The sequence below is a fragment of the Berghia stephanieae genome, chromosome 14 (genome assembly GCF_034508935.2).
Source record: "Berghia stephanieae isolate SIO BIC M18660-M18661 chromosome 14, UCSD_Bste_1.3, whole genome shotgun sequence".
Lineage (NCBI taxonomy): Eukaryota > Metazoa > Mollusca > Gastropoda > Nudibranchia > Aeolidiidae > Berghia > Berghia stephanieae.
The window spans coordinates 12,448,272-12,469,251 of record NC_088373.1 but is presented as its reverse complement, the minus strand read 5'-3'; the positions used below and the strand labels follow the sequence as shown (position 1 = coordinate 12,469,251).

At 38.0% G+C, this 20,980-nt stretch overlaps 1 protein-coding gene across 1 annotated transcript; it reads right to left on the bottom strand.

The window, feature by feature from the left end:
* Positions 1–8,066: 8,066 nt before the first annotated feature.
* Positions 8,067–19,025, bottom strand: LOC144959493 (cyclin-dependent kinases regulatory subunit-like). Its single transcript, XM_078892108.1, has 4 exons — positions 18,942–19,025; positions 18,154–18,432; positions 15,661–15,788; positions 8,067–12,954 (listed from the first exon to the last, which is right to left on the bottom strand). Exons 2-4 carry the CDS (start codon positions 18,207–18,209, stop codon positions 12,845–12,847), a joined length of 294 nt encoding a protein of 97 aa, XP_078748234.1. The 5' UTR covers positions 18,210–18,432; positions 18,942–19,025; the 3' UTR covers positions 8,067–12,844.
* Between the last annotated feature and the right edge of the window lie 1,955 nt (positions 19,026–20,980).

Sequence of the window (20,980 nt, the reverse complement as noted above, 5' to 3'; positions counted from 1 at the left end):
GTTACACGATATCACGGGTAGAATAAACACAATATGCAATGACGTAATTTGCCGAAATAGATAAATATGACGTAATTTCAGCACTTCTATAAGTAAGTAAGTAAGTAAGTAAGTAGTAAGCTTCGCAGTCCGAATGACGCTTGCTGAGAATTGTGTGATTCAGTCATGGTCGATAAGTATAGCTGCTCTCTCCATCCATGTTGTTAATTGTTTCCATCGGTCGCGGTCCTGGGCCAGAGTTTTGAGGCTGTCAAGATCTTGTTTTGACTTTAGTACGGAGGGCACTGCAGTATTTCTTAGTTCTTCAGGGATTAATTCGGCCTCATCTGAATCCAGAAATGTCTGATAAATAGAGAGGTCTTGGTTCAGGGTAGTTACTTCCTTCATGGCAACAAATCCGTAGGAAGACCACCAACATCAATGGTAACTACCCTGAACTCCTATAATTAGTTTGAATAAATAACATTCATTGCGTTGTGTTGATAATTGGAAACCCGGTCTTCGTTCAATAAATTGAAACTTTCATTTCATTACTTATCGTTATTTATTCCTTCGAGCTTCAAGCAGCAAACATGTTCATTATCCCGTATTTGTTTGAGGAGATTAGTCGCGATTATGCGAGAGAAGTTTCCCCGTTTCTACTTCTCGTAGTCCCAGGTTCAATCTCCATTGGTGCCCACCACCTATAGTGTCAGGTTGATTCTCTTCTGGTAGCTTACTCCCATGGCCGGTTTCAATTCCCACAGGTTTCCATCTCCCATAGTCCCAGGTTCATTTCCTTCTGATATCCTCTTCCCTTAGTCCCAGGCTCCCTCCCCATTGGTAGGCGCCTCCCTGAGTCCCAGGTCAGTCCCAATTGCTGTCCATCTCCTATAGTCTCAGGTTCACTCTCCTCTGGTACCCAACTCCCATGGTCCGGTTTCAATTCCCACAAGTATCCATCTCCCATAGTCCCAGTTCATGTCCTTCTGATAATACTGATATCCTCTTCCCTTAGTCCCATGTACATTCCACATTGTTGTCCAAACCTATAGTCTCAAGTTTATTCTCCTCTGGTACCCAACTCCCATTGTCGGCTTCAATTCCTACTGGTATCCATCTCCCATAGTCCTAGGTTCAATCCCCACTGGTGTGCATTTCCCTGAGTCCCGGGTTCATTGCCCATTGGTGCCCACTTCCTATAACTTTTGATGATTTCGAAAAAGAGAAGTACCTTCTGGGCTCACTGTCCACCTCTCTCAGTCCCAGGTTCAATCCACATTGGTGCCCACTTCCTATAGTCTCTGGTTCATTCTCCTCGGTACCCAAACCCATAGTCCGATTTCAATTCCCACTGGTATTGGTATCCATCTCCCATAGTCCCAGGTTCATTTTCCACTGATATCCTCTTCCCATAGTCCCAGGTTCACTCCCCACTGTTGCCTACCTCCTATAACTTTGTCGGATATTATCAGGTTTAATAACAAAAAAAGTAATACCTACCCCCCCCCCCTCCCTCCCCCTGGTATTGTTTTTTTTTTTAAAAGAAACCCGCTAAAACCCATAGTCTCAGGTTCACTCCTCAATCATTTACACTTCCCTGAGTCTCAGGTTCACTCCCAACTGTTGCCTACTTCCCAAAACTTTGTCGAATATTGTCGGGTTTCGTAAAAAAGTAATTGCTTTTTTTTTACGAAACACCGTCCCAGGTTCACTCCCCAATTGTGTACACGTCCCTGAGCCCCAGGTTCACTCCCCCACTGCTGCTTACTTCCCGTAAAAATAAAACACCCGTGAACCCAAGGCTCCGCCTAACCCCATTTCTGAGCGGGATGTCACAAGTGGGGATTAAACCCGGAACTAGAGAAGGTGGACATAAGTGGGGAGTAAACCTTCGACTATGGTGCACATCAGTGGGGGGCGAACCAGGTAATCAGAGAGGTGGATCTCAGTGGAGAATGAGTGAATCCAGGTCTATGAGAGGTGATACAAGTGGGAATGAACCCGTAAACAGGGAAGGTGGACACAAGTGGGGAATGTGAGATGTGGACACCACTAGGGACTGTTTGTTTTTAAGGGTTTCACGGCGCTTGCAACACATTAAGGTCATATCAGCGCCAGTAAAAAGGAAGAAAATAAGATAGTAAAAAGTTCTAGAATTACAATTAAAGTGGCCAATGTTTTTGTTTTTAAGGGTTTTACGGCGCTTGCAACACATTAAGGTCATATCAGCGCCAGTAAAAAGGAAGAAAATGGGATAGTAAAAATTTCTAGACTTACAATAAAGCACCCAAGAAAAGGGAAGACAAAGGGGAATTGGTTCAAATAAGAAACAGGTGTAGATTCCAAAAGCACACTATCAAAGTACTTAGTTTGAGATCACTAAAAGTCTCATCCAGACACAAGCACAGGTCCCCACTAAGACTAAGAGGAATACACTCAAATGTTTTACAAATCATACATAATATAAAGAAACATAATGCAGTGCATAACAGAGAGATGATTTACAAGGAAAAAAATATCATCTCCCAAAACAATAACTATGCATTTGACTGTTTCCCTCCCAGCTAGGACTCCGGCCAGGACCAAGACAAAACCAAGTAATCTCATTCCAAGACAAAGACAGAAAGCATGTTGGAAAATAGATCTCATCATCATCATCATTGCCTTTTTCACCCTGGGTCAGGGTGTAGGCGACAGATAAACAGTTTCCATCCTTCTCTATCCTGAGCTAACTTTTTAATCTCATTCCAGGTCTTACCACTTCTCTGTATATCAGCCTCTTGAATTCTTCTCCATGTTCCTCTTGGCCTTCCCCTTGATCTTCTGCTCTGAGTCTGAGGGTTCCAGTCCAATACTTTCTTTGTTATAGTGGAGTCGTCCAATCCACCTCCATCGTCTTCTTCCTATTTCCTCTCCCACTGGTTTCTGCTGTTTTCTTTTCCATACTTCTTCATTTTTTATTCTATCCATCCATTTTATTCTGAGTAGCTTACGCATGCACCTGTTTACGAAAATCTGTATCCTCCTTATACATGCCTGTGATGCGTTCCAAGTTTCACATCCATACAGCAGGACAGACTTCACATTTAAGTTGAAAAGTCTTAGCTTTAGTCGAAGGGAGATATCTTTAGTTCTCCAAACTCTGTTCAAAGATGTGAATGCAGCATGTGCCTTTCATATTCGTGCTTTCACCTCTGCTTCTGTGCCTCCATCCTTGTCTTCCGAGATAGCAGAAAGTGTCTATATCTTCGAGTTCCTGATCTTTTACTTTGATCTGCTCCCTTTGACGCGTACCTATCCTCAAGACCTTTGACTTTGCAGGGTGAATTATTAGACCAATTGATTCCGAGAGGCTGTTTATAATCGTGGTTTTTGCTTGCATCTGGTCCTGGGTGTGGGACAAAAGAGCCAGATCATCTGCAAAATCCAGATCATCCAACTGTGTCCAGGGGGTCCACTGTATCCCATTTCTTCGCCCTTTGGAGGTTTCTTTCATTAGCCAATCAATGGCAAGGATGAACAGGAATGGTGAGAGCAAGCATCCCTGCTTGACACCAGTCTTAATTTCAAAGCTGTCAGTAAGCTGATCTTCATGTACAACCCTGCAACTTGATCCTTCATACATTTCCTTAATGAGGTTTACTTTCTTTTCAGGGTGTCCATAATGTGCCAGAATTTTCCACAATGTTGCTCTGTCAATACTGTCGAAAGCCTTCTCGTAATCCAGAAAGTTGACAATAAGAGGAGAGTTCCATTCTATAGACTGTTCCACTATGACTCGCAGAGGCAATCTGGTCAGTGGTTGAACGTTTTTCCGAAAACCTGCCTGTTCGTCCTGCAGTTTAGCATCTGTTGCACTCTTAATTCTCTCTAAAATAATACGGTTGAAAACCTTTCCTGGGATAGAAAGAAGAGTGATACCTCGATAATTATTACAATTACTGAGGTCCCTTTTCTTTGGAAGCTTGATAAGATGTCCTTCCTTCCAATCCTTTGGGAATATCCCGTCATTCCAGATTCTCTCAAATTGTAGTTGGTGCAGGGCCTCAGCATTTCTTTCAGCATCAACTTTGAGCCTCCGGTGGAATCCGGTCTGGTCCAGCAGCTTTCCCCCCTTTTCATCTTGTTAATGGCACCAACAATCTCTGCTATCGATGGTGGATCACAGCTAATTGGTAACTCATTCCTTGCAGGCAAAATTTCTGGCTGGTTGTCTGGTGGTGGTCTGTTCAGAAGGCAGTTGAAATGTTCCCTCCATCGTTCAGATTGAGCCTCTTTTCCAAAAAATAGTTTTCCCATCTTTGTCTTTGACTGGTACCTCTGGTTTCCCATATTTTCCAGCAAGTGTCTTGGTAGTTTGATAAAGGATCCTCATGTGTCCTCCTGTCGCTGCTGCTTCTGCTTTCTCTGCAAGTCTGTTCATGAATGCTTCCTTGTCTTTCTTCACAGATCTTTTGACTTCCTTAGCTATGGCTCGATACTGCTCTTGTGCATCCAGTCTTAAAGCCCTTGTTCGGCTTGCGTTCACTTATTCCTTCCTTGTTCTCCTCTTTTCAATAAGGTCCAAGGTGGTTGGACTTATCCATTCTTTATGTTCCGATTTCTTTACCCCCAATACCTCGTGGCAAGTTGTTATGTAGACTTCCTTGATCTTTGCCCAATGTGAGTCTACATCTATGTTCTCCTCGAGCTCAGTAAGCGGTTGGAATCTATTACTCAATTGTAGTTTGAATTCCTCTTTCTTTTCCCCATCAAGTGCATTCACCTCGAATTTTCTTCTTGTATGTGATCTGGTCCCATGTTTTCTGAGTCGGAGCTTAAGCTTTGCCAATAGCAGGTGGTGGTCTGATCCAACATCTGCCCCTCTCCGTACTGTCACATCTTCCAATGAACGTCTGAATCTTCGAGAGATACAAAAATGATCAATCTGATTCTCTGTCACACCATCTGGTGAGACCCAAGTTGCTTTGTGGATCCTCTTATGGGGAACACTGATCCTCCAATCACCAAACTGTTGAATGCACAGAAATTTGCAAATCTCTCACCATTATCGTTCATTTCTCCCACGCCATGACGTCCCATGATACCTTCATAACCTACGTTATCCTGTCCCACTTTAGCGTTAAAAATATATATATGGGGATAAAAGACACAGTAGGCACCTCCCTGCCCACTATGGAAAGTGGCCAAGAAAAGAGAAGACAAAAGGGGGAATGTGTTCAAATAGGACACAGATGTAGATTCCAAGAGCACACTATCAAAGTATTTAGTTTGAGATCACCTAAAAGTCTCATCCAGACACAAGCACAGGTCCCGACTAAGAGGATTACACTCAAATGTTTACAAATCATATATAATCGGTATACAAAACATAATACAGTGCATAACAGAGAGATGATTTACAAGGAAACAAATATCATCTCCCAAAACTAACTATTCATTTGACTGTTTCCCTCTCAGCCAGGGCCAGGATAAAACTAAGAAATCTCATTCCAAGACAATGACAGAAAGCATGTTGACAAACAGATACAGGGGGATAGAAGACACAGTATGTACCCCCCTGCCCACTATGGGACACATATATAAAGGGATAGAAGATGCAGTATGTACCACCCCGCCCCCCTCCCCCTGCTCACTATGGGAGGTCAGGAAACCCACCCAGGATCATATAGTTTCAAAATGATGCTGGAATGGGATCATAACCAAAAGGGAGATTCGAATCGGTACACATACACGATAATATGATACTTGATTACTCAGAAATAATGATTTACTTTGGAAAAAATATATCTCAAAGAAACAATTTTACATCCTAATACAGTGCACTCTGGATACGTCGACGTTGCCTAAGTCGATTTTTACCCAAGTCGATTTTTTTTCTTGGTCCATCCCCCTTCTTCCTATATAACATTAGTAAAAAACAAACAAACTCCACATAAGTCGATGTTGCTTAAGTCGATGTTCTTATCACTCATGACTACAATAAGATCACAAATAAAAGAGTATTTCCATTGGTTTAAAAAGCTACCAGTAAGAATTTTCAGTGGTTAAGAATATCCGCGAACGATTGGCGCACATCGATGTGATGTAGGTGCTTTGCCTGACGTCCGTGTTCAATGTACATAAGCAGTATTGAATAACTTTAATTTCTCAACTTCAAGTTCAAGATTTTTTTGGGGTTCTAATCCCAGGCCATCCTATGTAATGGCCCTCTTAATTAGTATCAATTTTATCAAGAATTCAAATCAAGTCTACAACTACAATGGCAAACCTATCACGGAAAAGGAAGATTCGATGCATTTGGAAAGTCTGGCATGCGACAGAAAATCATCGCATAGAAAATTGGCATACCGGCTATTTCTGTCTCGACGATTTACAAGAAGCATGACCTTGACCTAGAGGCTCCTACCTTTCCGCTTTTCGCGGAATAATTTCACTTAATTGGTATACATTCCCCATTCAAGGCAAAAATTCCGCTTTTCACCTTTCCAATCGAGGAACATTAAAAAAAAAAAAAGAAGTCTGTAGTGAAAAAAAAAAGTGAGCTATGGCTTATTTCGTCAGCATCTCCTACGGTCAATCAACACACATTTTGTGAGTCTGATTAGTCCCTTCAAAGTGTGTGCTGTCTGGCAGGGGGGTTGACCGAAGTATTATTATTATGGTGACTCCAGTTTGTGAGGTCAATGACCTTTGTAATATTATATGTTGGCTTCATTCGGTAATAATATTATTGAGTATGGTCAGCTTCTTTCCCTTTTTAATTTTAGCCCTGTGTAAGTGCGTGTGTGTGTGTGTGTGTGTACCGGCACGCGCGTTTGTTTGTTTAGCTGTGTGTGTGTGGGGCGGGGGGGGGGGGGGTCCTGACAAGGTTAAATCCATCCGTTCAATGCTTTGCTCTCAGACGGTCAGGACCTGTGTGTTCTCTATTATTATTTGACCCCAATCTTAGTCTTTACACAATCTGTACATTTTTACACATTTTAAATTTTTAATCATTTGGGTACTTTTGGATTGTCTATTACATTTTCTGTTGCAAAGCATGCCATAGTCAATAACAGTGAGTTGATTCCGCTTTTTTATCTCAAATTCCGATTTTTATGTATTCTTATTCCTCTTTGGGGCTATTGGGGGTAGGAGCCTCTGATGACCACTACAGAGACCGCGCGATATGAAGGGACATACTTATTCTTGATTGATTTGCCTTGTTCACATGCGTTTTTGCTCATTTGGTTACACTCCGGTTAAGTTGATTTTCGGATAAGTCGATTTTTTTCTCGGTTCCCCTGGGCATCGTCTTATCCGGAGTCCACTGTATGTTGTTTATTTTTAAGGGTTTTAGGCGCTTGCAATACATTAAGGTCATATCAGCGCCAGTAAAAAGGAAGAAAATGGGATAGTAATAAGGTCTAGAATTACAATTAAAGCACCCAAGAAAAGGTAAGACAAAGGGGAATTGGTTCAAATAGGAAACAGATGTAGATTCCAAGAACACACTCTCAAAGTACTTAGTTTGAGATTGAGATCACCTAAAAGTATCATCCAGACATAAGCACAGGTCCCATCTAAAAGGAAAACACTCAAATGTTTACAAAATAATATGTAAACAAAACATAATACAGTTCAGTACATATATCAGAGAGATGATTTATATACAAGGAAAAAAATATCTCCCAAAACTAATTATACATTTGAATGTTTCCCTCTCAGACAGGGCCAGGACAAAACCAAGTAATATTATTCAAAGACAAAGAAAGCAAGTTAGAAAACAGATATAGGGGAATAGAAGACACAGCATGACCTCCTGTCCACTATGGGAGGCCAGGAACCCACCCACACATCCTACTATTTTCTTCATCGGTCAACGACCAGGGCCTCGGCAAAACTGATGATCTCACCAGGACTGTTTTTGTTTGTTTTTTTTAATGGTTTTACGGCACTTCCAACGCACATTTAGGTCATAGCGGCGCCAGTAAAAAGGAAGAAAATGGGATAGTAAAAACATTCTAGATGTACAATAAAAACATTCTAGATAAACAATTAAAAGGAAAAAGTTAATAAGTAACTCAATATAAAACCAAACATTTTAAATTCAACATTTTAAAAAATTTATTTCAGCAAACAATCATTTATAAATGCAAATCATTAACTAATCAATAACATAACAAAGAACATTATGTACAATTCTACAAAATATAAATATAAATATTATAGATATACATTGAAGTTTCATTACACCGCCTTCACATTCATGCTATGTACAATCAACATAATAATGAGCACATTTATTATACAACTATAGTGGAATCCACATAAAATCAAAATCTCTTGTTGGTCCACCAATTTTGTTTTTATCCGTTTTGTTTTGTTTTTAAGGGTTTTAGGCGCTTGCAACACATTTGTTTGTTTTGTTTTGTTTTGTTTTTAAGGGTTTCATGGCGCTTGCAACACATTTAGGTCAAATCAGCGCCAGTAAAAAGGAAGAAAATGGGACAGTAAAAACTTCTAGAATTACAATTAAAGCACACAAGAAAAGGTAAGACAAAGGTTCAAATAGAGAACAGATGTAGATTCCAATACAACACTATCAAAGTACTTAGTTTGAGATCACCAAAAGTCTCATCCAGCACAGCACAGGTCGCCAATAAGACGAATACCCTCAAATGTTTAGAAATCATATATAATATGACAATACAACACAATACAGTGCATAACAGAGAGATGATTTTTTAAGGGTTATACAGCGCTTGCAACACATTTAGGTTATATCAGCGCCAGTAAAAAGGAAGAAAATGGGATAGTAAAAAGTTCTAGAATTACAATTAAAGCATCCAAGAAAAAGTAAGACAAAGGGGAACTGAGAACAAATAGGGATCAGATGCAGATTCCAAGAGCAAACCATCAATGTACTTAGTTTGAGATCACCTAAGTCTCATCCGGACACAAGCACAAAATCCAACAAAGAGGAATACACTCAAATGCTTACATTATACATTAAAAATAACAAACATAATAATACATAACAGAGAGATGATTTACAAGGAAAAAAATATCATATCCCAAAACAATAACTATGCATTTGACTGTTTCCCTCCCAGTCAGGACTCCGACAAGGGCCAGGACAAAACCAAGTAATCTCATTCCAAGACAAAGACAGAAAGCAAGTTGGAAACAGATATAGGGGGATAGAAGAAACCCCAACCAGCTATCAGCTTTGTCTGGTATTGTTTCTTAGACACCTTTTTAGATCTTTACCTCACCTCATTGCTGACTCCTAAATTTGTCATTTTCCTGTTTATTTGTCTGTTTCTAAGGGATTCACAGCACTCGCGACACATAAGGTCATTTCAGCACCAGTGAAAAAGGAAGCTAAGAAAGTAATTAAAAAAAAAAAAGTCTAGATTAGATTTACAATCAAAAGCACTCAAGAAAAGTAAGACACAGGGGAATGGTACAAATAGGGAACAGATGTAGATTCCAAGAGCATACCACCAATGTGATTAGTTTCAGATCACCTAAAAGTCTCATCCAGACACAAACACAGGATCCTACCAGGAGGAACACACTCAAATGCTTACACCACACATTCAAAACAATACATCAGAGAGATGATTTACAAGGAAAAAAATATCCCCTCCCAAAACAAACATTATCTATACATTAGACTGTTTCCCTCCCAGCCAAGGGAAAGGACAAAACCAAGTTATCTCATTCAAAGACAAAAAGCATGTTGGAAAACAGATATAAGGGCATAAAAGTTACAGTAAGCGACCCCCCTGCCCACTATGGGAGGCCAGGAACCCCACCCAGCTGTCATTTTCTTCATATCTTCAATTGGTACTGTCTATTGTGATACACCACTTTCAATACAAATGGACAGCTATGAGAAAAAAGACATCTAACCGAAGGTTATAAATATGATGATTTTGCCAAACTTTTTCATTGACTTGGTTAGGAGGACACCATTCGGTATCATTCTTTATACAACAAGTATATTTTACATCACTGCTGCCAACATCGGAGCCACCCCTTGAAAGGTTTGCGACAACTTTGTAATTCAGTTCAAAACATTCAAGGCTATACAAAATATTTACATTCAAAATCAGTGGAAAATCGAAAATAAACTTTAAAAGTTAACATTAATAGTAAATGAATGACGCTGTCAGTCATTGTCGTTGGTTATTAAATGTCAACTGCATATATATTCATTTGTCACGTAAATTTTAAAACATTAAAACTAAATCTGAAAGTGAAATGGTAGTTAAAAATAAAATTGAAATTTACACATCATCTTTATATACATTTCTGAAAAAAACTGAAACCAAAGAAAAATTATATATATATATATATATATATAAACATATGTCGAGTAACTCAAAAACTTAAAGCTAATAAGCTATAACTATAGACAATATTTTCAAAAATAAAATAATTCAATTACATGCGACCAACCTTATTGCGATTGTTATCTTTGTATAGTTCTCTTTAACTTTTAGAAGTGAAACACATTGATGAAACTTTTAGGCCATTTAATATGACCTGTACAATGAAGATAAATGGCCAGCTGGAACACTTGTGAGTCACAACCAACAAGGAAAAACGTAGTTCCTTGGAGTCAGAGGGCACACAGTGGGAATACATGTTGATCGCTGTAGTGTTAAATAATAATGGGTGGTAGAAATTGTTTGCTACCCTTTGGTTGGGATGTTGGTCTATTGCAAACTACTTTCTGTCAATCAAACAAAACCAACATATTTTTTCTGACCTCTCCTCCACTGTCCACCCAGTAATGACTGGGTAACTGGTTCTGTCAGATCTTGTGGAAAGTACTGTAATGATAGACTAGCATCCTATCCAAAGGATAGCAAGCAGTTGCTGATGTCCATTTCACGCTATATAAACCGGGATAAACTCCAGCTCTATAGGCGTTATGGCTCTGAAGGACTACACATTTTTTTAATAGGAGAGTGTGGAAGTAGATCTCAGCAACAAACTATCCCTGTGTTGAACAAGAAACCATTTAAATTCTTAAACAGATGGGAGGGAGGCACATAAGAAGAGATAATTTGTCAGGAAAATTAAAACTGAAGCAAAATGAAGCACACACACACACATGGAAACAATATGAAAAAAAAAAAAAAAAAAAAAAAAAAAAAAAACCCTTGCCAACAAATGGTTTTATTGCTTTTTACAGGAGTTTTACAGTTCTCAGGACACTGCCAGATTGTTCAGCCATTTCTGTGCCAAACATCTACCACAAGAAGCAAAAATACTAAATCTATATTTTCTTTTTAAAATCTGAATCCATTCACGTTCTGTCTGAGACACCTCTCTCTCTCTCTCAACTCCACCCCCCCCCCCCCCCCCCCAAAAAAATATACAAAAAAACTAAATTGACATGTGTAGTACATCAATGAACAAATAAAATAAGGAGACGATTTATGAGAGTTAAATTTAACCATCTCCTGAAATATAAAGAAACTAGAGGCCTACAAGTGACGCACACTGATGGTTCTATTGCTTTTTACAGGAGTTGTACAGTTCTCATTACACTGCCAGACTAATTGGTCATTTCGGAACCAAACACCTACCACAATCAACAAAAATCCTAAATTTATATTTTCTTCCTTTACAAAAATAAAAAAAATCTGAAAACTTTCATTGCCTTTTTAAAAAAAATATCAACTCAACAAAGACATTTTGTTTGTTTTTTAAGGGTTTTACGGCGCTTGCAACACATTTAGGTTATATCAGCGCCAGTAAAAAGGAAGAAAATGTGATAGTAAAAAGTTCTAGAATTACAATTGAAGCATCCAAGAGAAAGTAAGACATAGGGGAACTGGGAACAAATAGGGATCAGATGTAGATTCCAAGAGCATATCACCAATGTACTTAGTTTGAGATCACCTATAAGTCTTATCCGGACACAAGAACAAAATCCAACAAAGAGGAACACACTCAAATGCTAACATTATACATTCAAAATAACAAATATACTAATACATAACAGAGAGATGATTTACAAGGAAAAAAATATCATCTCCCAAAACAATAACTATGCATTTGACTGTTTCCCTCCCAGCCAGGACTCCGACCAGGGCCAGGAAAAAAACCAAGTAATCTCATTCCAAGACAAAGACAGAAAGCATGTTGGAAAACAGATATAAGGGGATAGAAGACACAGTGTGTACCTCCCTGCCCACTATGGGAGGTCAGGATCCCCACCCAGAACTCAACAAAGACAGTATATCAATGAACAAATACAACACATATAAAGTAAGGAGATAACTTTATGGGGGTTAAATAAAATATAAAGGGAGCATAAATTTCATTGTTTTTTCTCCTTCCTGCGAAGGATCCCAACCAGGGCTTTTACTCACATTTGATGTGATTAGCAGCAATGAGGTTAAAAATGTAAATTGTGTGACAATCTGACCCTATTCAAACATCATCTTAGGTGCATTATTCCCACCTTTATATTCATATTAAATGTCACTTAAAAATTCTTTGAATAGATGGGGCGAGGTATATTCTGATTTCGCCAAAAAATGTTCTGAGTAAAATAACAATATATTTTCCTCAATTCCCCCCCCCCCCCTTAAATGTTGGCTTTAAAAAATAAATACTTGGAGGAAAAAATTCATATCTAACTTTATTGACTCCTATAAAAAAAAAAAAATTCAAATCAAATGAATTATTAAATGATTCAATAAGAAAGAAAGAAAAAAAAAGGAATAAAAAAGAAAAAGGAAGTCTAACAACATTAGAAAAAGAAAGACTTTCAGGTCATTTCACCGCCTTATATACACATAAAATCCATCCATCTCAATGACAGATCAGCACACATTCGATTAAGACTGCCTTAAAAGTTGAGTAGTGCGTCACGTTCACGATTCAATGGCCCTGTTTCTATCTGGGTGGGGATCTTTGCACCCTTTGGCAAAGGACGACGAAACAACAGAACATGAGGCTCTGGAGAAGAAAAGGAAACAAAGGAAAAAAAATGGTTAAAACAACACAGTAAAATTCTTTGCCCCATTAAACAAAGGGTATTTTATCCAATACATATAGTTCTTACTTTACTGGCTTAACCTCGGCAGTAGCTTTTGCATACGGACAATGCAATATTCACTAAATTTGTCCAAAGCCCTTTACAAAGGATTTCAAGCAGACAGCAACCCTAAACATGTAGGACAGGACGTCTATATGTTTTTCGAAATACTACTAATTTCAAATAGAGGGTGTTGAAAGAAAGTGAGTAAAGAGTTTTTTCCTATGGACTTACCTTTGCGTTGCCAGAGTGAGACTTGAACCAGGGACCTACAGCTCTTAAGACAAGACCACAAAGTGACTTAAGACAAAACCCCTCCACTTTCTGCCTTGTCTGTACACAGAAAGCATTCATTTCCTACTCATTTTCAGCTCAGAAATGAGTTTGGTATCAAGTCATCAAAGGCGGCCCAAACAGTTCAGTTATTGAAGCATTTGGCTCACGAGCAAAAAGACTGGCATTAGCCCTGAGTTGTTTGTTTTAAGGGTATACGGCGCTTGCAACACATTTAGGTTATATCAGTGCCAGTAAAAAGGAAGAAAATTGGATAGTAAAAACATTCTGGATGTACATTAAAAGGACGAGGAAAAAGTAAGACAAAGGGGAATGATTCAAATAGGGAACAGATGTAGATTCCAAGAACACACCATCAGTGTACTTAGTTTGAGATCACCAAAAATCTAACCCAGACACCAGCAGAAGCCTCCACTAAGAGGAATACACTCAAATGCTAAAAATAAAAACAACAGTACATAACAGAGATATGATTTACAAGGAAAAAATTACCATCTCCCAAAACTATAACTATACATTCGACTGTTTCCCTCCAATGACAGGACAAAACTTAGTAATCTCATTCCAAGACAAAGACAGAGAGCAATTGGAAAACAGATACAGGGGGATATGAGACACAGCCAGTACCTCCCTCCCCTCTATGGGAGGTCAGGAACCCCACCCAGTAAGTCCTCAAAATTCTCATTGCAATTGGTAACGTTTCTTTCATTTCCACAGCAAGTTAAATTTCCATTCAATACTGTACAAGGCACCAGTTAGATGCACCATTTCTATTACAAATACTCACCAGAGCTGATCATTGGTAGTGGAAGGCAATCAATCTTACCTCAATATGCCTTACCCAGGGGAACTGGTGCCAAAGTACTGTAAACCTGGCACTGTATAGGTGCCATCAGTTGAACTTAAAATGAGTCTCAGACAGAATATTAAAGAAACCCGCAGACCTGCTTTTATGCAAACCTTTCCTCGCCATATTGATAAAAAAGTGCCAAAATACCAACAGACCATTGATTGAACTTTGAAAATACTGACAATCTCGTATTTATGGCATTGTTACAAGATGAAGATGAGACATTGTACCCGACATTCGATGTTCGCAAAAGGCTTCACAATGCTATGGGTGTTGTTAAGTTATGCTCAGTTGCATCTGGATACCATGTGTGTCGCTGGTGTAGATGAAGATTCCTTGCAGGATTTTTTTGCACAATGAATGAGAAAAGCTTTTAATCTTTCATTAAATTCATTCCAACTGATGCACAACTCCCACGCAGAAACGAGCTCTATTGTGCTTTGATTCACTGCACCAGATGACTTCATTCAAATCGCCTGTCTCAAATCAAAGCTGAAGTGTTGTCTCTCTTCCCTTTAAAGATAATTGTAACTCAATATTGTTACATCAGCACATGGATATTTCTCAAGTTTGATTTCGCTCACCATCCACTAAATGAGTTCGTGGTAAATTAATAATAATAATAATAAAATAAACCCTTTATTGTCCACAAAAATGTATAATTTCCAGTGATTTACATTACTCGAACAAATATAATAAGCATATCAATGCGTGAATCTTATTATAATACATAAAATAATCACAACAAATTTACAGCACAATGCACACAGATATCCTTTGCAGATTAATACAACAGGGAACAAAATGTTTTTAATGCACTCAAATTAATACTGATTGCAAATGAATACATGTCCAAGAACTTACTGATGATTTCAATTTGATTGAATTTTATTGATGTTGCTATTAGGAATGTGTGGGTGTTTTGCACATGCATAGCGTGAACACACAGCAATGTGTTCTCTCCTAGACAAACCCCCCCCCCCCCCCCCCAAAGGATTAGTTTGAGATTAACGGTAACAGAGATTTATAGATAGATGAAATAAATGAGGCCACCATTCTTGTTTAATTCTTAACCAACATATCGCTAAATCCCACTTTTGCTAGCTAATACTAATACTATACACTTTATACAAATACAAAACTTTCCAAATGCAGCTGATAAAAAAAACCTGTATCTTAATTAAATAAATTGTTTGGATCCAAAATGCAATATTTTAACCCTCATTTCTATGAATTGTTTCTTTAAACTGCTGCTATAGAATTCATGTTGCTTAGTTCAACATGAAATTATGAACATTTTCCATCAAAACACTTAGTTAAAAACTGTTTAAGGAAAATTACATTATTTAGCTCTCCTGAAATTTTGAAATTTCTTTTGGAGAGGGAGGAGAGAGAGAGAGAGAGAGAGAGAGAGAGAGAGAGAGAGAGAGAGAGAGAGAGAGAGAGATGTGTGTGAGTGGGTGGGGGTAGGAAAGATACATACCAGGAGCGTGTACCATGTAGTGAATCCATCCAGGGGATTGCTGTACACCCATGTTCCTCCATTCTGTCTCACACATAAGGTGATTCTTAGGTACCATCTTAGCGATATCCGATGGTAGGATTACATGCCTTGAGAAATATAAATTGTAGAAGTTATAGTTTTAAAAAAAATTATCACTGAGTTACAAATGGCAAAGGAAAAGAATCGATAGCTCAATCTTTAGGCTATAGGATTGCCAATTCAGGGGGCAAAAATTTACTGAACTTATACGCAAACACATCGACTGACCCTATATGTGAACACTGGACTCCAGTAAAAAGGCATTATGTTCTTATTATTCAATAAATGACATGACATTTTGATTAAGGATAACAATAGGTCAATTGTGATTAGGCTTGCATCCTGGTGCTCACTGGATGGAGGTTCATTATCTAATCAGTTCACCTTCCATAGGCTAGACTTCCGCTCGTCCAGTGATTGGAAAATTTATGGACGTTTTTTAACTTACTGAATTCTGTAAATATACGGAAAATCTGCAACCCTGGGCTATGCATTCAGATATTGTTGGAATTACAAATCCAGAGAACTTTGATTCAGTTGTCTTTGATTTTAAGAATTTTACGGTGCTCGCAATACAATTATGCCACATCAGCGCCAGTAAAAAGAAAGAAAATGGGATGGTAAAAAAATTCTGGTATTACAATTAAAGTACCCAAGAAAAAGTAGGACAAAGGGGAATCGGTTCAATTAAGGAAGATATGTAGATTCTAAGAGCATAATACCAATGTACTTAGTTTGAGATCGCCTTAAAGTCTCGTCCAGACACCTGCACATGATCCCAATAAAGAAGAAGAATATTTTCAAATGTTTACAAAACAAAAATGATAACAATCAGTAAACGACAGAGAGATAATTTGCGAAGGAAAAAAATATCTCCCAAAACTAACAACAAACATTTGACTGTTTCACTCTCAGCCAAGATCTTTCCGGCAAGGGCCAGGACAAGACCAAGTAATTCCATTCCAAAACAAAGACAAAAAGCAACTCAGAAAACAGATGTAGGGGGATAGAAGACACAGTAAGCGACCTCCTGCCCACCATGGGATGTCAGAAGACCCCATCCAGTGGTCCTCACAGAGCTGCCAAATTTTCAAAGAGCTTAATCAGGACACCCATTTACTTTTACAATACTGTCATGACCCAAAATAGCAGTGTTTTTGAACTATAATAATATAATCTAGATTTAGAGATTTTTTCTGTTCCTTGTTTTAAAATGCTAGTCAAAACAGCATAATTCTGGACATGCAAGGGTCATTTCCATAATCACAAACCAATATTTTCTTTTTGAGAATTTTCTCCAGATTGTCAAATCGGGACAATCCCCATTTTATCAGGACAGCTGGCAGCTACAGTCCACTCCGGATAATCGCAATACCTTGGGATCAGCGAAAATGTTGTGATTAACCGAAGTTGATTTTCCTGTCCACTATTGCAGCATTTTACACATATATGGTAAACCCAAACCAGTTGTAATTGTTGTTCTTAGTCTTAGTCCACCACAGAACAATTTGATTAAAACAAAAACCATATAGCAACCCTGTATAGATTTGTCAACCAAAAGCAGCTATGATGTAAGCCGACATCTTATTAGGATTGGATTAACTTTCACTCTTTTGTTCTCAACATTTGTAAGCCCTCCTATTTATTGGCCACAGATATCACAAACCCATACTGCAAAGCCCTGCCCTCTTTAGATTCTAATAGAGTGGAGACACACTAATGTAGCATTAAATCCCGCTCACTCTCAATTCTGCAACCTATCACGATTTCAACCATGATGAAATTAATACTATGATATTTTGTTAATTGATTTCTTGAATTTACCACTTTTTGAGAGCGAAAATTTGTTGCGATTAACTGAAGTTTGTTGCAATTAAACAGTGACTTTTATATAGAATTAATTCCGTTTCTTGAGAAATGTTGCGATTATCCGAGTTGCGACTATCTGGAGTGGACTGTATATCCTCATTCCTGATGCATTGAAGATGTAATTGTTTCAATTGTTCTGTTGGGCTGTACAATGTCAGGATTCTGTGAAATTGAGGTTTAAAAAATGCCTAGGGTCATGAAGCTTACTGCAGTTGAAAAAAGGTAAGTGACAAGATCATTTGGGCCTACCATAGGTTGTTGAGAGTTGAACTGATTCAGGTATTGGTTAAATAGGGCGTTTTATGTTCAGAGACAGGAATTCAGATAAAAAGAGAAAATGTTTTTAAAAATCCAGGCTTGCGCAGGTAACCATTATTAAGGAATTTGAGTAAATAATAAAACTAGTCAAAATAAATTATCAAATAGCCCCAACCCTAAACATAGGTTTTTATAGTCACAGTACAAAAATAATTGGACTAGAAAACAATCCAGTTAAATCTAAAATCTGGATATATTTCTTATGCCGATATCATATTTCATAGAGTGACTGATGTGAGAATTTACCTGTATTCATAAGATTCATCATAATACTTGTTTGAATAAGTAATACCATCAGACATCTTGATCAATGGAATCGCTCCTGGCTTGTCTAAGTTCCTTGTAAGTATGTATTTATTCAAAGCCCAATTGTAACACCAATCTCCTCAGTCTTTTGTGGTCGAAACAGCATAATAACAATACAAGTTGCTAGGGCTAGGGACCAAACCAGCTGTTGCCTAACACTTGATGATGCAGGACAGTGAGGGACAGACTTCAGTGGCAACCTCAACCACACATTAAAATCTGAAAATGACAAACAAAACAAATACTAAAATAATAATAATTGGAAATATCCTATACCCCGTAAAACAAATAGAAGTCCTTGAACTGAGAGAGCCATTTTAATTTTAGGGGTCCGAATTGGAACACCCCACACTAACACTTAGACACAATCATTGTACTCGTACTGACCGCGATCAGCATGGCCATTTCAATCTCACGATAAGCTAGAAATTAGTGAAATTTTTAGATAAATCGATAGGGTTGACCCTCCCTACATTTAAAGACTTGGTTTTGTGTAAAGAATACGATTTTAATATTCCTTTCTTGATTCTTTGTTTGTTTTCCAAGCATGTGAATGGCCGTGTTGTGTGTCAGCCGTTTCGTTGTTGTGATCCCGATGCGCGAAATTTTCAGTCTCAAAACTGTGCCGACAACTTTATTATTATTATTTAAATCTATTCTAATGATGTCAGTGTCATGAAATAAAGATAAAAAAAGAAAATACCCAAGACGTGTCAAAGTTAACTTACCAGATAAAAACAATAAAATAAAATAAACAAGCCGCCGTTTAAGGACTTCTGTGTCACTTTGAAAGCCGCACGATTTTGTTTAGATCGAATCTGGCGCGCATGCGGGATAACGACGGCCAAACAGTCAAGTTCAAGGTCGAGTACCCTGAACCCAAAAGAAAGAAAGAAAGTGCAACGCTCTTCCAGATTAGGAAATAATATTCATTTTCAAATATCAAGTACTCTAAGCTCCATTACATTTTAGGGAGAGGATCCAGAAATTTCAAAGCAAATATCTAGACGTCTCGTTATTCCTCCCAATCTTGAATATCAATTTTTTTTTAAAATATAAATTTTCCCAGTCACCGCCACAATGACATTTGTGGTCAAAGGGATATAACCGCGTATATAATTATTCACACAATTCGCTCCGATACATTTTTTGAGGTTATGTACCTTCGACTGTTGCGTTTTCATATTTAATTTAGCTCTTGTTCTGATGTTATTTTTTTGTTCGGATTGTTGTTGATATAGCAGATTGTTCCATTTATGCCAAAGTGTGTTACTAGTCCCAAACAAGATGAAAATCACCTTAACCCTCTCCTTACCAACTATAGGAAAATCGTCACATTCGTTACGATACAACCAACCTTATTCTTATTCAAATTTCTTTTGTACATTTAAAGAAAATGAACAGTGTGTTGTAGAGCATGTTTTGCTAAAGAAATTATGTATGGCAAGAATTTTACTGCTATTATGTCAGAGTGATCAATAATCTATTTTTGTGTTAGTAGGGTGTGTGTTTTCGGGAAAATCCTGAAAATGGCTGGTAAGGAGAGGGTTAAACTGTAGTAGGCTATTTCAGTGGTGTAAACTGAGGCTAATACATTAAAAGAGACAGCACTCGAATGTGTCAGCATTTAAGGCTTTTTTTTTTTTCTCTCTCTCGCAAATTTTAAAAACACATGCTGCAGTTTTAGTTCAAAATTTTGAAATATGGTATAAATAATAAATAAATTCCCTTTATTCATTCCTAAGGGGAAATTTTTCTTTAGGGTCTATTCCAAGGGAAGACTGGAATAACGCAGGCGTCAGCCGCAGTGCAGCGCCGCAAATTGAGCTAAGGCTATGTGACTTGCTCAAGGCCACACAACGCGGCGGGTAGTCGAACTCGGTACCTTTCAGGTACGAAGCAAAGACCGTACCGCTGAGCCACGCAGAAAACTGATAAGAAAGAGAATCACATTCTATTCATATTTAAGAGTTTGTTATTCATAATCATTTTGATGACTATCATGTCATTTCACAACACTATTGATAGCTTTGCGCAACATCTGAAGAAATAAAAAAATCGTGACTAGGCCTATTGACTCACTGACTACTTGGAACAAAAACAACAATATTCAATTATATTATAATGCTACTATATAGTAGGAACGAAATTGACGTCACTCGTCTCTATTTCTATTGTTTTTGGACAGTATGATTAGTTAACACAAAATGTTATCAATTATAATATAAACCTTCAAAATTACGCATAGTTCTGTGTGTTGTTAAGTTATATCCGGCTGGCGGTTGTTGTGAGTATTGTACATAAAACATAACATCAATAAGAGACAATCGCTTTCATTTTTGCAACGTAAAGAAACTAATTAACTTTAATGCGACTGTATAGAAATGGATAATATTGAAGAACGTTTCTACTCGCTCAGACACCTCAAAAACACCCGTCCTCCTTAATGAAGCTCCCCCCCCCCCCCCCCCCCCCTTTTTCCAAAAGAAAAAAAAAAAAAAACCCTCCCCGCCAAACACACTTTTCTTACCACATGTGTGACGTTAAAAGACTTGTTCCAATACTCTTCAACAGTCGTAACGTCACTTCCTTCCTTATGACGCATGGTAACTTAGTAACACTGGCTCGTATGAGCTTGGCTAAGAAGCTCATAACAATGCCATCCGGAAGTATAACGGACCAACACACAAAACGGTGTGTATCCATGAAGGTCTATAGTCTGGTTATTACAGTTCAGTGAGCATTACTCATAAACGCGGATGGCAAA